Raw genomic sequence first — 14,526 nt, 5'->3', positions numbered from 1 at the left:
CAGGCTCAGTCAGTGATTCCCACCAGCGAGCACAAATGATAGCAGGTTGTTTCAACCATGTGTGTGGGTAGTGTCTACCAGGCTGTTGAATGAATATTTCAGGAGGGAACACAGAAAACCTTTTGTGGAGGCACCAAACACATTTTTCTCTTTCCAGTTAAGCCATGGTTCCCAGTTGTCCCCTCTCATCTCCACCACAACTGCTGGGGTCTCACCTGGACTGTTACTGTCACTTCCTTAGGGGTCTCCCAGTCTCACCCCCTTACCACATGGGAAAGGAGCTCTTTGCTCTGCCTGGGAGTGCCTGGGAAAAGGAGGAGTTTGCCGAGGAGACAAAGAGTAGCAGAGCGTGAACACTGAAGTGTGTGAGAATTCCGCACTAAAGAAATAGCAGGTGGATTCATCTGAGGCCTTGGTTGCCTTTGGGCCTCTGTGGGAGAGAGGTCTGCAGCCAGCTGGGCACCTTCTACCAGAGGGTGTGTCAGCCCAGGTGCTAGTGGACTTCAATGATCACGTTTGGTTCTCTACTGAAAGATGCTGACAGATGCACCCCTATGATTTTGAGGGAAGCCTGCCCTCTAATCAAAAGGTAGGCCTGTGTTACACCATAGGATCTGCTAAATTATCATCTCTACCCATATTTGAAATGACATTTGTACAAGTGGTTTACTGCTTGAGTTTAAGGGGAACATTATTATGGAAACTTTTTTAAAAAATTGATAAAATGCAGCGATTGAGGCTCTAAATATGCGGCCCATGGATCAGGCAGCAGTATCAGTGACTTTGTAAAGAGTCAGACTGAATTGATGGCGTCAAGAGGAATGGTCTCTTTTCTCATCTAAGTCAGAGTTTTTTGTTTTTGTGAGTGTAAGGAGAAACAGAAGCTTATTAGAGGCCCTTTTTAAATTGGCCTTAACACATTTGTATAAAAACAATCCCAAGTTTGGGGAGTATGAAAGAAAGAAACGTATGGAGTAGAACTTTCTTATCTGCAAGGAATGGTGATGAAAGGAGCCAAAAAGAAAGAAAAAAAAAGAAAAAAAACTTAGAGTATCCAAGTTGGAAGACTGAAAATGGTAATTCAGTGTCCTCTCAGAAATGGGTCTTGCATTGTGTCACTGGGGACAATGGAAATAGAAGCCAGAAGTCATAATTTATTTTGAGGTTATTGTAAAACATTTGTCCCCCTCAGATGATTGGGTTACGCAGCGCTGGGGACGCCCTGGAACTCCAGTTGTGCTCTGACCTCTCCCTCCGCCACCGTATACCCTCAGCCCTCCGGGAACGCGGTCCTTCCTGGCTGTTGCCATATATATATGTTCTTATTCCAATCTGATCCTCTCTCATCCCTAAAATAATCAGCATGAACAGAATGAAGCAGATGGCACAGCCTTCTTTGGCATACTGGCAGATCTGTATCACTCACTCGGTATTTTTAGAATCAAGGGGATTGAAAATTATGTCCCGAAATGTTTTGGGGGAAGACTTACTATCTTCCTAGGGTGACAGGTGTGGAAATATTACCGTGTTTAAGACTTGAGTGCCATCTGAGTGTCAAGTCACAGAACAGACTGATTCTCATCAGGACCGTGGCTTTGTCAGTTCTCTGTCGGGATTGTTGGTGGCTTGCCAGATAATAGAAAGTTAATCACGAGTCTGTTTGAAGGATGTGGCCACAAAGCGCATCAGGTTTCAACCAGAGATTGGAATCAGCAACAGCCAGCCAGCGCTGGTCAAGTACGTGGTGATGGGAGATGTATTATCCTCATGGTTTATTTTTAAAAAGTGCCTGAGCTTTGATCCTTGGCCGCAGTGAATTTATAGTCTGTTGGGAAAGATTATTTTTGCAGAAGTTTGTGATTGTATCATGAAAACCATGCAAATATTTATATTTGAACGTCCATATTAATGAAATACAGAGTTACAATGAAGGGAATAACTGTTTGTGCATTTGAATTCTTCATTAAAAAAGACTTCCTGAAGAATTTAAAGAATGTTTACTATCTTAAAATTAATTCAGTTCAACTTCTGAGGACCGACTTTGGACTTAGCGATGGGGTAGGTGCATTTAACACAAAGATCTCAAACTCAGAAAGATGAAGTCTTGGTAAAGGACATTTATGAAATAAGTTAAATTAGTCTTAAAATGTTTAACTGACTTAACTTTCCGTTGCTGTTTTGGGATAAAAAGTTGGAGGAAATGTGCCTCACATTTAAATAAAACACGGCCGTGTCTGAACCTCCCGTCTTCGAAGGCCCACGAGCCGCGTAGGTAATGGTCTGCGACTGGCGGACTTCTGACTCTAGGGCAGTGGCTGGAGGTAGGATCTGGGAAAACTTCGTCAGTGCTCAAGGGAAGGCGCTTTTTTAAAAAATTGCGTTTCATTTTTCTTTTATATTCTTGATGTACTGGTAAGCCGTCAGTCAAAGCTGATACCTTTTGAGAAACAGAAGAATTAAGGCTGGTTTTCCCCTTGCACCCCCAAGTGCCCTTCCTGCGTGTGTGAGCACGTGTGTTACCCAGACTGCCGGCTGGGCAGTGAGGGATGAGTTATACGTAGGGAGGGGACATGTCTTTTTTTCATTGTATCATAGCTGAGCAGTTAGAACCGTGCGTCAGCTGATGGTTTCTACCTTTAATGCCAGTGTTTATAAATCTCATGTGCTAGTGCGGTGTATCCCTAGATTACGGCGTGCTTGCAGATCCGTCTTGTTTTACTTGGTTGTCCCCAGCGGCCCGTTCATACCGCTAACTGTGGGTAAGCAGGAGTTTGGACTGGGGCATCTTTCCGCTGTACTCCAGAAGAAGTTCGGGGTCCACACAGATTCCTCCCTGGCTTCAGGGAGACGCCTGAGGGTGGACCAGCACACAGTGTGTCCAGAGGCAAGCGGAGCCTTCCTTCGTCTCTCCTGACACTGAGACTAGGTGCCTGCCTGTACTGTCAGCCGTCAGCCACACACGGCAGCTTCCATGAACTCAGAGTTTCAGTTTCTCGGTGTCACATTTTGAGTGTTGCATAGTCTTCATACATATGCCATTTTCATCATCACAGAAAGTCACTCTTCTGAGTGATTAGTGCCACTCTGGGTTCAGCTATGAGGACGATAAGGAAAAGATGAATGTTGTACTTCATGTTGTATGTCCATTTTAATCTTGCCTGACCACCTTGGGAAGAACACAGAGCGATTCTGAGTGAATGGGATGAGTGTATTTAAAGGTGATGACCGGCTCCGCGCCTTTTATAGCTGGGCTGGTCTTAGCCAGACTTGGGCTGGAAGAGTAGGTCACGTCATGAGACCTGGCAGCAGAAACTCGGCCACACGGGGGCGATTCCTGGAAGGAATTATTCTGTGGCCAGGGTTGTTGGGGACGCCTCAGAGCGGGGCCTCAGGCAGGAACTGGGTTCCTCTGAGGGAGTAAGGTGGTGAGGAGAGGCATCTGGACGGAGCCAGGACAGGGGTTCAGTTCAAGTCATCACACTTAGTCTTGGAGGAACAAGGTATGTGAGAGCTGCCCTCAGAATGAGGGTTCGGTGCCAAGATGCTGGCTGAGAAGGCGCGTCCCTGGCTGTGGATCAGCGCCGAAGCTTCGGGCCAGAGCGTCCCCGTCAGTCCTGAAGGTTTCAGTCCTGAAGGTTCCGAGCAGGTGGGGCGGGCGCTGAGGGGTGTCTGCTGGGTGCCGGCTCCTGTGAACTCGGACCAGAGGCTGAGTGTCCGAGGGGGCTGATGAGCAGCACGGAAGTTTGCTGCAGTTCTGCCCACTAGACAAGGAGCCTATGTTTGCCTGTGTGCTTGTGCTGTGGGCTGGTATGGTTGAAGATGCTTGACCTAGTATAATACAGTTTCATCCAGCTAGACTCCAGCTTTCTGGTCTGAAAGTAGCTGAAAAGTTCAGTGAAGACGAACTTTTCATACCGAGTAATTCTAAAGATTTGGCAGTAAACGAATGCAGGAAGCAGACTCCTTCAAGACCTGCTGTGATCGGTCAGCTGGCCATGAGTGTGCTGCTCACTTGACAAAGTACAGAAAGGCCTGGCCTCTGTGCAGAACTGCTCCACGGTGTTTAATGTAAGTGTATAGGACTCTAACTGGCACTTGAAAAGTTCGCATCAACCCATCTGAGAATCATGCGCTCTGGAATGGCACAGGACCCTTGGTAGCCAGAGTTGTACTGTGTTGTTCCTGACGCTGCCTCAGGCTCTTAAAGCTCCTCAGATGGTGGTCCGTTGGTAGGAAAAGAAGAGCCTTGTTTTTGGCGACTTTGCTTGGGTTGGAAGGGTGGTATTAATCTGGGTCTGAGGCAGTGGAGGTCGAAGAGTCGGCAGGCCCACCCACGTCCTAGAAGTGGTCTACCAACAAGTGTCTTGGCTGTCCAGGGTGGGACTGGGAATGAGGAAATGCCCCCACAAACAAAAGGGGAAGAGATCAGTAAAAACAGTCTACTGGAGGATGGTGCCTGCACATTTGGAGTGCAGCCCGAGCCTTCCCTTACACCATCGGTTTTGTTGCCCTGGGAGTGCTCTGCTTCCCCTCCAGAGGCACATCAGTGAGTTCAACTAGCTTTATTCACATCATTTTGTTTACATCACCGAGCTGAGTTCTTCTTCACGGTACCCTTATAAGCAAATGAACTTAGGTGTACACAAATTATTTCATCTCACCCCCCTAGAAGTTTAAACAGGTGTGATAGGCAGCGTGTGTTCTGCCGACAGTGGGTCAAAAGGAATGGCCAGCCGATGGTTTGAATAAGCAGGGATGAGTTTTGTTTCTGTACCAGGAAAACACTTGAACGCCAGTATTTTAAATTGGTCAACTGAGCCTCACACTGACCTGAGATCGTGGTTTGAAGTAGATTATACTGAGTCTATGGAAATAGCCGTCTCTGTCACAAAAGAAAGTGTGCTTCATCCACCATCAAAACACTGTGTGCTTGACTCCTCGCCACTCAGGGAAAGCAGACAGGTGGATTTCTGCGCAGAAGGATCTCTTAACGCACACGGGGAGGATGGAGAACAGTGCTGCGTTAGAGCCATGTAAAGGAACACGTTGATTCTGGGTAGCTGATTCTGAACTGGTGGGGGAGGAAAAGCATTGTTTTCAAATAGCTAATGCAAGAAAACGGTTTCTCTTCTCTCCACAGACAGTCTGGTGTTCCAGGACTAGCCCTGGCTCTAGTGATGCAGATTACCTTTCTACTCCTGGAATCTCATCTGTGCCTCAGACTTTCTCCTCCCAGCTTGAGACTGCACATACACTAGGATGTGGGACAGCAGGAAGCAGAGCTAGTGGTCCCCAAGAGGCCCGTGTCTGGGTAGAACCAGCCCCAGGACGCTGCCTTTCCCCTGGGCTGGAGTTCAGCTGTGGGGGTTCGGCGCATGTGCTCAGCACCATCCTTCTATCTGTGCTTAAATGGCACAGCGTTTGGTCAGCGCCTCTGAAAAGGAAGGTGCGAGAAGCAAAGCCCATGGCCACCTACCCCTGCCAGTTATGTGGCAAGATGTTCCTCACCCTGGAGAAGTTCACTATCCACAATTATTCTCACTCCAGGGAGCGACCTTACAAGTGCTTGCAGCCAGAATGTGGCAAAGCTTTCATTTCCAGATATAAATTAATGAGGTGAGAGGCTTTAGAAAAGGTATGTAAAAACATATGCCTCCAAATGGCTTTGCTCGCCCTCAGACAAAAGGGAAAGGGACGTAGAATGTGGTGCATTTTAGCCTTTAAAGCTGTATCTCCAGTGGTGACTGGAGTTTTATGTGACAGTTTTGCTGTGCTGTATCTGTTCATTCTTTCAACAGATATGTGCTCCTACAGTATGCCAGGTCTGAGAACAGAGAAAGGGAAAGGCCCATGTCAGGGGAGAGAGTTGTGCCAGCACAGACTCCTTGAAACTAAAATTCAGTCTGAGTGCTTTGACGGACCTGGCAGGGGGAGAATGTAGTCCCCCTGCCTGGTGAGATTCAGGAAGGCTTCTCAGAAAGGTTTCCCAGGAAGGTACTGTCTTAAACTGTGGCATGAAGAAAGTGGACAGCAAGGAGGTTCTGGGAAAGTTCTAAGCCTTGGCCTTGAACGCACATGCACAGAGTGTAGTGTTGGAGGAGGGGCAGCGTGAGGCTACAATGTAGGGAAGAAGCAAGCAGTGCCCGTCAGGCCCTCTCCACTGTTGTAGAGGATTTGTTTTATTCTGATGAGTTTTAGTGAAGAGCATGATTTGATTAGGACATTGGAATGACGGCTGTGGTGGTCATTTGGAAAGCAGAGAAGAGGCAAGTAGGCTGACTGGAAATCTGTCGTCACAGTCCTGGTGTGAAATACATGGAGAGATTGTCCAGGTCCTGACAGTGAGGATGGAGAGGAGGGAACACCTCCAAGTGTAAAGTTTTGGAGCAGTTTCTCAACTCGGGTCTAAGAGCCACCTCTCAAGTGGAAATCTGGGGGTACACAGATGCTGAGTATGCTCACTTAGTCAGAGCTTCAGAGGCATCCATGCCACAGCAAAGGGTAAAAACCTCTGTTTTAGCAACTGTTTTTTCAAAACAATACAGTATGTTTAGTCTAAATTACTTCTCAGGTGCCTACTAGGGACTTCCGTAGGGGAAGTGGACATGTGAGATAGAGCTTCTACCTCCAAAGGACTCCTGTATTGCAGAAGAGATGAAATATACACAAAATTGATTCCAGTTGCACAGGATCCAATCAATAGTGAGCATTGTGCGTGTGCTCTGCACGTGGCTCCTCAGAACAATACACGCAGGCCTCCCACGGGGTGTACACTTTTGACACCTGGCTAAGAGACATGTATCATTTGTCTTTAATCTTCAGGAAATGAACTTTAAAGCTTCAACTAGCAGATTACTCAGCTAGTACCTTGCTGATTGGCAAAATTCAGCAGGAGAGGATTGGCATCAGAGTGATATAAACATGGGCCACGTTATTAATTAAATGTTGAATTGCATCTGGAGTGAGGCACTTGGAAGAGTTAAAAAAGATATAAATTATATTCCTGGACCTTAAGAATGCTAGTGTTATAAGTAAGGTACTATAATAAGTTGATTTTCAAAATGAGATGATAAATGCATAGGTTTTTAAAAATTCAAATGTGTTCTCTACATGGGCCACTCTAGTTGCCATACATGTAAGTATTGAGTGCCTACTGTGTGCACCGATTTTGTTGCAAAGGCTTCCTCTTTTGCAACAGGCTTCTCATGTGTAACACAGTAATGACCCTCGCTCGATCACGGAGAGCAGCGCTTGCTTGGCGAGGCCAGGGCGAGGGTACTGTAACTGTGGGTAAAGACCAAAACGCGGAGAGGAGATGAACGTTTGGAAAAGACAGTGGAGCCAACAGATTATCGGAATGACAGGAATCAGGCGGCATTGCTGTGGTGAACCGCACTGAAGATGTCTTAAGCAATGTTTAGGAGGTGGTCGTTCTGAGCGAGGGAAACAGCTTGTTCGGTTAAGAGTGTGAAGCGAGGCAAAAAAGGGAAGCAGGGTCCTTTGTGCAAGAACCGCCTGACCCGCCACAGCCACCCACATGTCTTGCCCCTCTGGCCTGACGCAGTGATCTCAGAAAGGGCTGGGAAAGCGGCGAGACGGCAGGACGCTGGCGCGGTTGCTTTCTCTCTCTGTTTAAGGGCAGCATTCCATCCCATTTCCCTCAGTTGCAACATACACTCCCTTTTATAAGCAGAGCTTGAGGGAGAATAACTGACTTGCTTAACTAGAAAAGAGAACACGGGTCCCCGTGCGGCAGGCAGTTAGGTGGAGACAGCAAAGACGAGAGACTGGGCAGTTAGATGGAAGCCCCCAGTTCAAAATCCAGTGCAATTCTAATTTGGAAGAGGTCTGAGATTGTTGACGCGGTCCAGGTGACACCCCCAGTGGTGGTATTTGATGCTGACTACAGGGCAGACACAGTGTGGTTTCATGGGCTGGGAGGTGAGAAGAGAGGCTGAAGGAAGGAAACCAGTTGTTGAAGTAACTTTGGGTCTAAGATGATTATGTCCTAGGTTGGGACTGTCGCATGCGTAAGGAAGGGGTGAATTGAAAGGGGCCGACAGGATGCCAGGCGGAAGAAACAACAAAAACCCCCCAGAGGGTGAGAGCTGGTACTACTGCTCAGGGGCTAACAGTTGTTCCAGTCTCATAGGTGGTGCAGCCCTAGGCAGGAAAGGGCCGCAGTTCCCGGGGCACCGATCTGCCCCTGGGTGGTAGAGGAAGTCTAACCAGACAGAAAGTCCTCCACAAAGGAAAAAGCGGAGAGAGGCAAGAATAGAGGATCCAGTCAGAGCTTCGGGGTCCTAGTATTGGACCAAATAAATAGAAAGTGGTTGAAATGCCACATTTGTAAACCAGTCCCCTGTCACATCTGTTCCTGACAATTCGTGTATCTATGGACATCTTAAATAAGAACGCGGTTATTTCTTAAGAAGTAACAGACCCAGCCCTTCTGCAACCCGTGAACATGTTTAAGTGCCCCTGGGACTCTAGACATCAGCATCACTGCAGTCTCAAACACCTCTCGCACTGACTCCTGTCCCTGAGCGTTGTTTACGCCTCTCTTTCTCATCTGCATCCCTTTGCAGGCAGAGCCCTGGTGTCCTGGAGGGAAGGTGGAACTTACTTTTCTGTCGATCCCCTGCACAGAGCAGGCTACTTTTTTTTTTTTAAGGGAGAAAGGAAGAAGATGTGAGGTTTTTGCTTTTTTATATTCAAGAAAACGACAATTAGACTTAGATTAGCTTTTTGGAACTGGCTTCCAGTCATGCTCCTGGTAGGGACCACCATTGTTTTCTGAACAGCTGCGGCTGTGGACCCCTTACTCATGCTACGTCTAGAAAAGGGTCACGAATGGACAGTACAGGGTAGAAGGTTGGGGGACACTTTTTGGCTTAAATGTACTGTATTTTAAAGAAATTCTATCTTTTGGCATAGAATAAGTTGTTAGAGATTCTTTTGTACAAAGTCAATAAGCTCAATTGCCTTGAAATTGTCAGTAGGACAAGCTTTAACTCCCAAAGACAAAACACCTAAAAGAGTTAACTGTCAGAAGGGACATGAAGCAACCTATGCTGTATTTGCAAGCCACAAGTTGTTTAAGGGTGCTGTTATGTAAGAAATGCTAACATATAGGACTTGGTGTTTTGTATGACACAGTTATTAAAATGACCCTTTTTAAAGTTGTAAAGACAAACTCAGGATTCCTTTGTATCACGGAGTTTTTAAAAACCAAGAGTTCAGATCTTAGGAATTCAGTGGAACTACAATGGAAATGGAATCGTACTGGTTCTCCATAACTAATTTGTGCTTTACAGATCCAATTATAAAATAGCGATTTTGACATTCCAGATTGACTAGCATGACTGTGGCTTGTCCCTGAAGCCCAGTTAGAGAAGCACATGACTTCTGCTAGCAGCAGCAGCATGGACCTTCTTGAAAAAGTCCCTTTGAATTCTGCCAGTGAAGTTACCAGGGACTTCAGGAAGTGGGCCGAAGGGCCCTACCAGGGATCTTGAGGAGATGGAGATAGGGCCTGCATGCATCTGGGGTGGTAGCTGATAGCAAAGTGTTAAACGGAGGGAGCCCCGAGGTAAGTGCGAAGATCTCATGGGAGGCACAGGTTCAGAGCACAGGTAGTAGGGTTGACATTTGGGGGGGTCCAAGTAGACGCTCTCTTTGAGGTTAAGGATGACTTATTGTCTGTGGCCTGAACTTTTTGTCTCAATCAATAAAAGCCAAGCAGCAATTGTATTAGAAACAATAACCTCAAACTGGAGGGTGATGGGGTACCATATTGAGTCACTTTTAGAAATTCAGAAATTTTCAGAGTATACCCATTTAACCCCTTCCTGAAAAATTTTTATGGTCACATATTTTTAAATACTTGTATACAATTAGCCGTCTCTTTGTGCACATTAGGAAAATTGTACGCAAACTATATTCCTCACAGGTGTGAAAATTGCATTATGTTTTTAGTAGCACCTGTTTTTTTTACCATGAAGTTTTATGTACATGTAGAATCTAGAAAATATAGAAAAGTGTATTAAAACTGCAGATGATTTCTTACACCACCACCTAGAGAGAACTATTATTACATCTTACTGTTGTTTCTCTACCTTTCATGGGCTCGTCAAAAACTGAGTCAGTTGTGAAATTTTCCCTTCTGCTCCTAGACACATGGCTACCCACTCGCCCCAGAAGACTCACCAGTGTGCTCACTGTGAGAAGACGTTCAACCGGAAAGACCACCTGAAGAACCACCTCCAAACCCATGACCCCAACAAAATGGCCTTTGGGTGTGAGGAGTGTGGGAAGAAGTACCACACCATGCTGGGCTACAAGAGGCACCTGGCGCTCCACGCAGCCAGCAGCGGCGACCTCACCTGCGGGGTCTGCGCCTTGGAGCTAGGGAGCACAGAGGTGCTGCTGGATCACCTCAAAGCCCATGCCGAAGAGAAGCCCTCCACCGGAACCAAGGAGAAGAAGCACCAGTGCGACCACTGCGAGAGATGCTTCTACACCCGGAAAGACGTCCGGCGCCACCTGGTGGTCCACACAGGCTGCAAGGACTTCCTGTGTCAGTTTTGTGCCCAGAGATTTGGGCGCAAAGACCACCTCACCCGCCACACCAAGAAGACACACTCACAGGAGCTGATGAAGGAGAGTTTGCAGTCTGGAGAGTTTCTGAACACTTTCCACTCTATCTCTCCCCAGTTTCAGCTGAAGGCTGCCCCACTGTCTCCTTACCCGCTAGGGGCTCCTATACAGAACGGGCTGGCCGGCGGCTTGCCCCCTGAGGTACATGGCCATGCCCACAACCCGCCAGAGCAGGTCTGCCCTCCTATTCAGCCTCTGCCAGAGGGCCTTGTTCCCCTGCACCCCATAGCACCTCCCGGCTCTCCCCCTGCGCCCCTCCAGAATCACAAGTACACCGGTTCTACCTCATACGCCCCACTTGCAAACCTGTCCCTCAAAGCAGATACTAAAGGGTTTTGCAATATCAATTTGCTTGAGGACTTGCCACTGCAAGAGCCTCAGTCACCTCACAAGCTCAACCCAGGTTTTGATCTGGCTAAGGGCAGTGCTGGTAAAGTGAACCTGCCCAAGGAGCTGCCTGCAGATGCTGTGAACCTAACAATACCTGCCTCTCTGGACATATCCCCCCTTTTGGGGTTCTGGCAGCTGCCCCCTCCTGCTGCCCAAAATGCCTTTGGGAATGGCGCCCTCGCCCTGGGGCCTGGGGATGCTCTGCCCCATAGACTAGGCTGTCTGGGGCAGCAGCAGCAAGATCCCTCACTAGCCATGAGCACTATGAGCCTGGGCCAGCTCCCCCTCCCACCCATCCCCCATGTTTTCCCAGCAGGCACCAGCTCTGCCATCCTGCCTCATTTCCATCATGCATTCAGATAAATGATTTTTTAAAGCATACTTTCCTCATTCTGGAAGCTGTTTTAAGAAGCATTGTAAACGTCAGTTATGTTACGAGGGAATATTTGGAAAGCAGGACTGTGAGTATAGCTTATTCAGTAATGACTGGTTTGAGATAAGAGAGTTCTCGAACTGCATGTATCGTGCCAATCTGTCCTGAGTGTTAACGCTTTGTACCAAATGTAATAAGCAAGTATTCTTTAATGGAACTGCAACTATTGTCATAACCGGCGTCCGAACGGGGGCTGCTGTCCCTAGGTGTCTGTCAAACTGCATTCAGTCGGAAGCCATGATCATTGTAATGTTGGCTGAGCAACTTTATGTAGCGCTGCCTAGTAGGGGAGCTGTGGGAAGGTTTGGATCTCTCCAAAATGGGAGAAAATTTGTTAAATACGCAAGTAACCTTTATACTGCTTATTATAACTAGGCTGTGTATTTCTTTTCAGGGATTTTTCTACCTTCACGGTTGGATGTAGTTTAGTTACTATTGCCATAGCCAACCTGTAGTTTTACAGAAACAAATTTCTTGTGGAATAATAGATGTCTTCATTTTAAACAAGCATTTTAAATGTAGTTTGAATATTTTCCACAAGACGCTACAATGTGAGTTATCACTTCATTTATCTTAAAGACTAAACTGGTTGTGTCAGTTACATCTGACGGAAAAATCACTGTGTACCCAGACTCAGTGGTAAAATAACCCATGCGTCAGTCAAAAAAGCATTTTGCTGACTTTAATATTGATTATATTTTTAACAGGAATTTAAGAAATATTACTGGAATTTAAATATATATATATATTAAACAAGAATTTTCTTTGCTCTGTCTGGCTTAAAATACTACTCTGCTTAAGTATATTTTTAATCATCAGCAAATAAATGCATTTAAAAATTTATCATTTAAGTCAATATTAGTTGTATTAAAAAATAATAACATTTTGCAATGTTAATCTCTCTCTTAAACTTGGTATCTAACGAGTTTTAAAAATATACAACCTAACCTTTTTGTTAAGACTCCTTTGTCTTTTATGTTTAGAGGCTTTCTATATGAACATGTATCGTACATATAATAAAGTCTGCAAATCCTGACTGTGGCTTGTTGAGTTTTTCTTACAGCTCCACCGCCTAACCACCCAAATCAGGACACACAACATCCCCAGCTCCCTTGCGGGCTCCCTCACGCCCCCTCCTGGTCATTCCTTCCCCCGCAGAAACTACTAGTCCGATCTCTATTCAGCATCGACTAGAGACAAACTTTTTTTTAGTAACATTATGACTTAAGGTAGAAGCTTATGTGCGTCAGTTAAATTCACAGCGCTAAGAGCTTATTTCTTAGTTTATTTCTTATTTATCCCTGTATAAAATTCTGAATCCTTCTATATTATGAATTTATTTCTGGTATCTAGGGCAGAATACTAGCTACTGAGGTTTGGTCTGCCCTGGGCCAATTTTATGAGTGTTCACCATTCATTTCAAGCATGAATTAGAAATTACATATTCCTTCCTGGGATTTCTTCACGAAATATTCCCCACCCCCAACTCTGTCGAGCCTGTCTGTTTTGCTGTTTTACCTCTAAAGAGGGTGGGGGTGGGTAGAGACAAGGAAGCCTTGAGTTCATTTGCCCAAATGTGAGAAACCTTGGCCCACGGCCCTTACCAGCGGTGCCGGTTACAGGAAAGGCGACCTGGGGTGGGGCAGGCACTGTGCGGCGACTCGGGAGATTCTTAAACTACAGTGTAACCTGGAGGGAGGCAATGAGACAAAGGGACATCGTTACCATCAGCATGAATCCACTGCTCTGGGATGGCCAAGTCAGCGCCCATTGCCCCTTTCCTCTGCAAGGGAAGGCAATTTCCCACGGCAATGGGACAGAGGAGTGGCTCACCTCGGCTAAGTCCTCCCAAGGCCCTTGTCTAGAGGCTTCCACAAAGACTTCCCCATGGCCTAGTCATCTTCAGTCCATTCCAAGACACACACCTAACTTTCCTGAGCACAGAACCAAGTATTTGATCCCCAAACACGGATCTGAAGGGTCGCAGGTGTTGTGCTTGCTGCGCTGCCAGCGGGAGTAGTTCCGGTTCTCCTACTTAAGTTGAGGCAGGAAAAATGGCTTTTAACCCCTAATTAAAATTCCCTGTGTTTAAGAAAAATAAGAATTAGTAGCCCCAGCTGGGTGGCTCAGTTGGGTGGAGCATCGTCTCCTACACCAAGAGGTTGCAGGTGGGATCCCGGTCACAGCAACTGGATCGATTTTTCTCTCCCCTCCCCGACCCCTCTCAAATCAATGGACATTTCTTGGACATTTCTTTGGGCGAGGACTAATATAAATTAAAAATAAAAAATTAAAATTATTGGATTAAAAAGCATGAGTTGAGTATAAATGACGACAAAAGAGTTTATTAGCAACAACAACAACAAAAAAAACAGGTGAGACACCACCTTCCCACAGAGCTCTCTGAAACAATGATAAGACGGAGATTGGCCCCCTGATTTGGCCGAGATAAATGGCTTCTGGCTGCTTAGAGCATCTTTCCCTCCCAGTGTGGAGATCATTGTACCTGGTTCTCTCCACTGCAGTGCCCCCCTCCCCCCCGCAAACAACTCTGTGCACTTGTGTATGTGAGATAATTCTCCATGGTATATAGATGGACATTTAAAATACGAGTTGTTACTAATCACAGTTTAATGCTTGTTAGAAGCAAATAGCAAAGCTGGGAATTCACAGCTGTAGAACGAAGAAGCTAGGTAAAAAAAACATCTTCCTAGTCAGTAAATGATGCTAGTCCTCCAAAAACCGTTTCGCTGAACGTTTCCACTATCAAAGCAACATCCTTTAAAAAGCCCATTAAATGTCCAGTTTAAAAAAGGCTTCAAGGGAATCTTTAAATCAATCACTGTACAGGTTAATGTGGTGTTTAATGCATTCACTTCGACTATTTTGAAGGGAGCAAATAAGAAAATTTGAAAAGCTAAAGTTTTTTACTTCTACACGATGTTTCGAGAGAAATCACAGGCATTGAAACAGACATCCACTGCGCCTTCCTTCGGGTGGCATTCCGGGGGTGCAGCTATGGGGGCGGGTTTTAGGGAGCCAGT

General features: G+C 46.2%; 2 protein-coding genes across 15 annotated transcripts in view; one reads left to right on the top strand and one right to left on the bottom strand.

The window, feature by feature from the left end:
• PLAGL1 (PLAG1 like zinc finger 1) overlaps nt 1-12,518 on the top strand; it is a 58,693-nt gene extending 46,175 nt beyond the window's left edge. For 9 of the 14 annotated variants that reach the window (XM_045843655.1, XM_045843653.1, XM_045843654.1 and 6 more), the window contains one exon: nt 10,176-12,518. In XM_045843655.1, the coding sequence (XP_045699611.1) occupies nt 10,180-11,412 (1,233 nt within the window). In that variant the 5' untranslated portion in view covers nt 10,176-10,179 and the 3' untranslated portion in view covers nt 11,413-12,518. Of the gene's footprint in view, nt 1-5,140; nt 5,617-10,175 lie in introns of those variants that run through there. The other 5 variants (XR_006786167.1, XR_006786168.1, XR_006786169.1 and 2 more) reach the window with 2 other exon arrangements.
• Nucleotides 12,519-13,916: 1,398 nt separating this feature from the next.
• The window catches only part of ZC2HC1B (zinc finger C2HC-type containing 1B), a 35,027-nt gene continuing 34,417 nt past the window's right edge, over nt 13,917-14,526 (bottom strand). Inside the window, exon 8 of the mRNA XM_045843657.1 lies at nt 13,917-14,526. The gene's annotated coding sequence lies outside the window, so the exon portion shown is untranslated.

Source organism: Phyllostomus hastatus, unplaced genomic scaffold (assembly GCF_019186645.2).
Source record: "Phyllostomus hastatus isolate PE091 unplaced genomic scaffold, TTU_PhHast_1.1 phas_contig_40, whole genome shotgun sequence".
Lineage (NCBI taxonomy): Eukaryota > Metazoa > Chordata > Mammalia > Chiroptera > Phyllostomidae > Phyllostomus > Phyllostomus hastatus.
The sequence above is the reverse complement of the archived record's forward strand: the minus strand, read 5'-3'. Positions and strand labels throughout refer to the sequence as shown.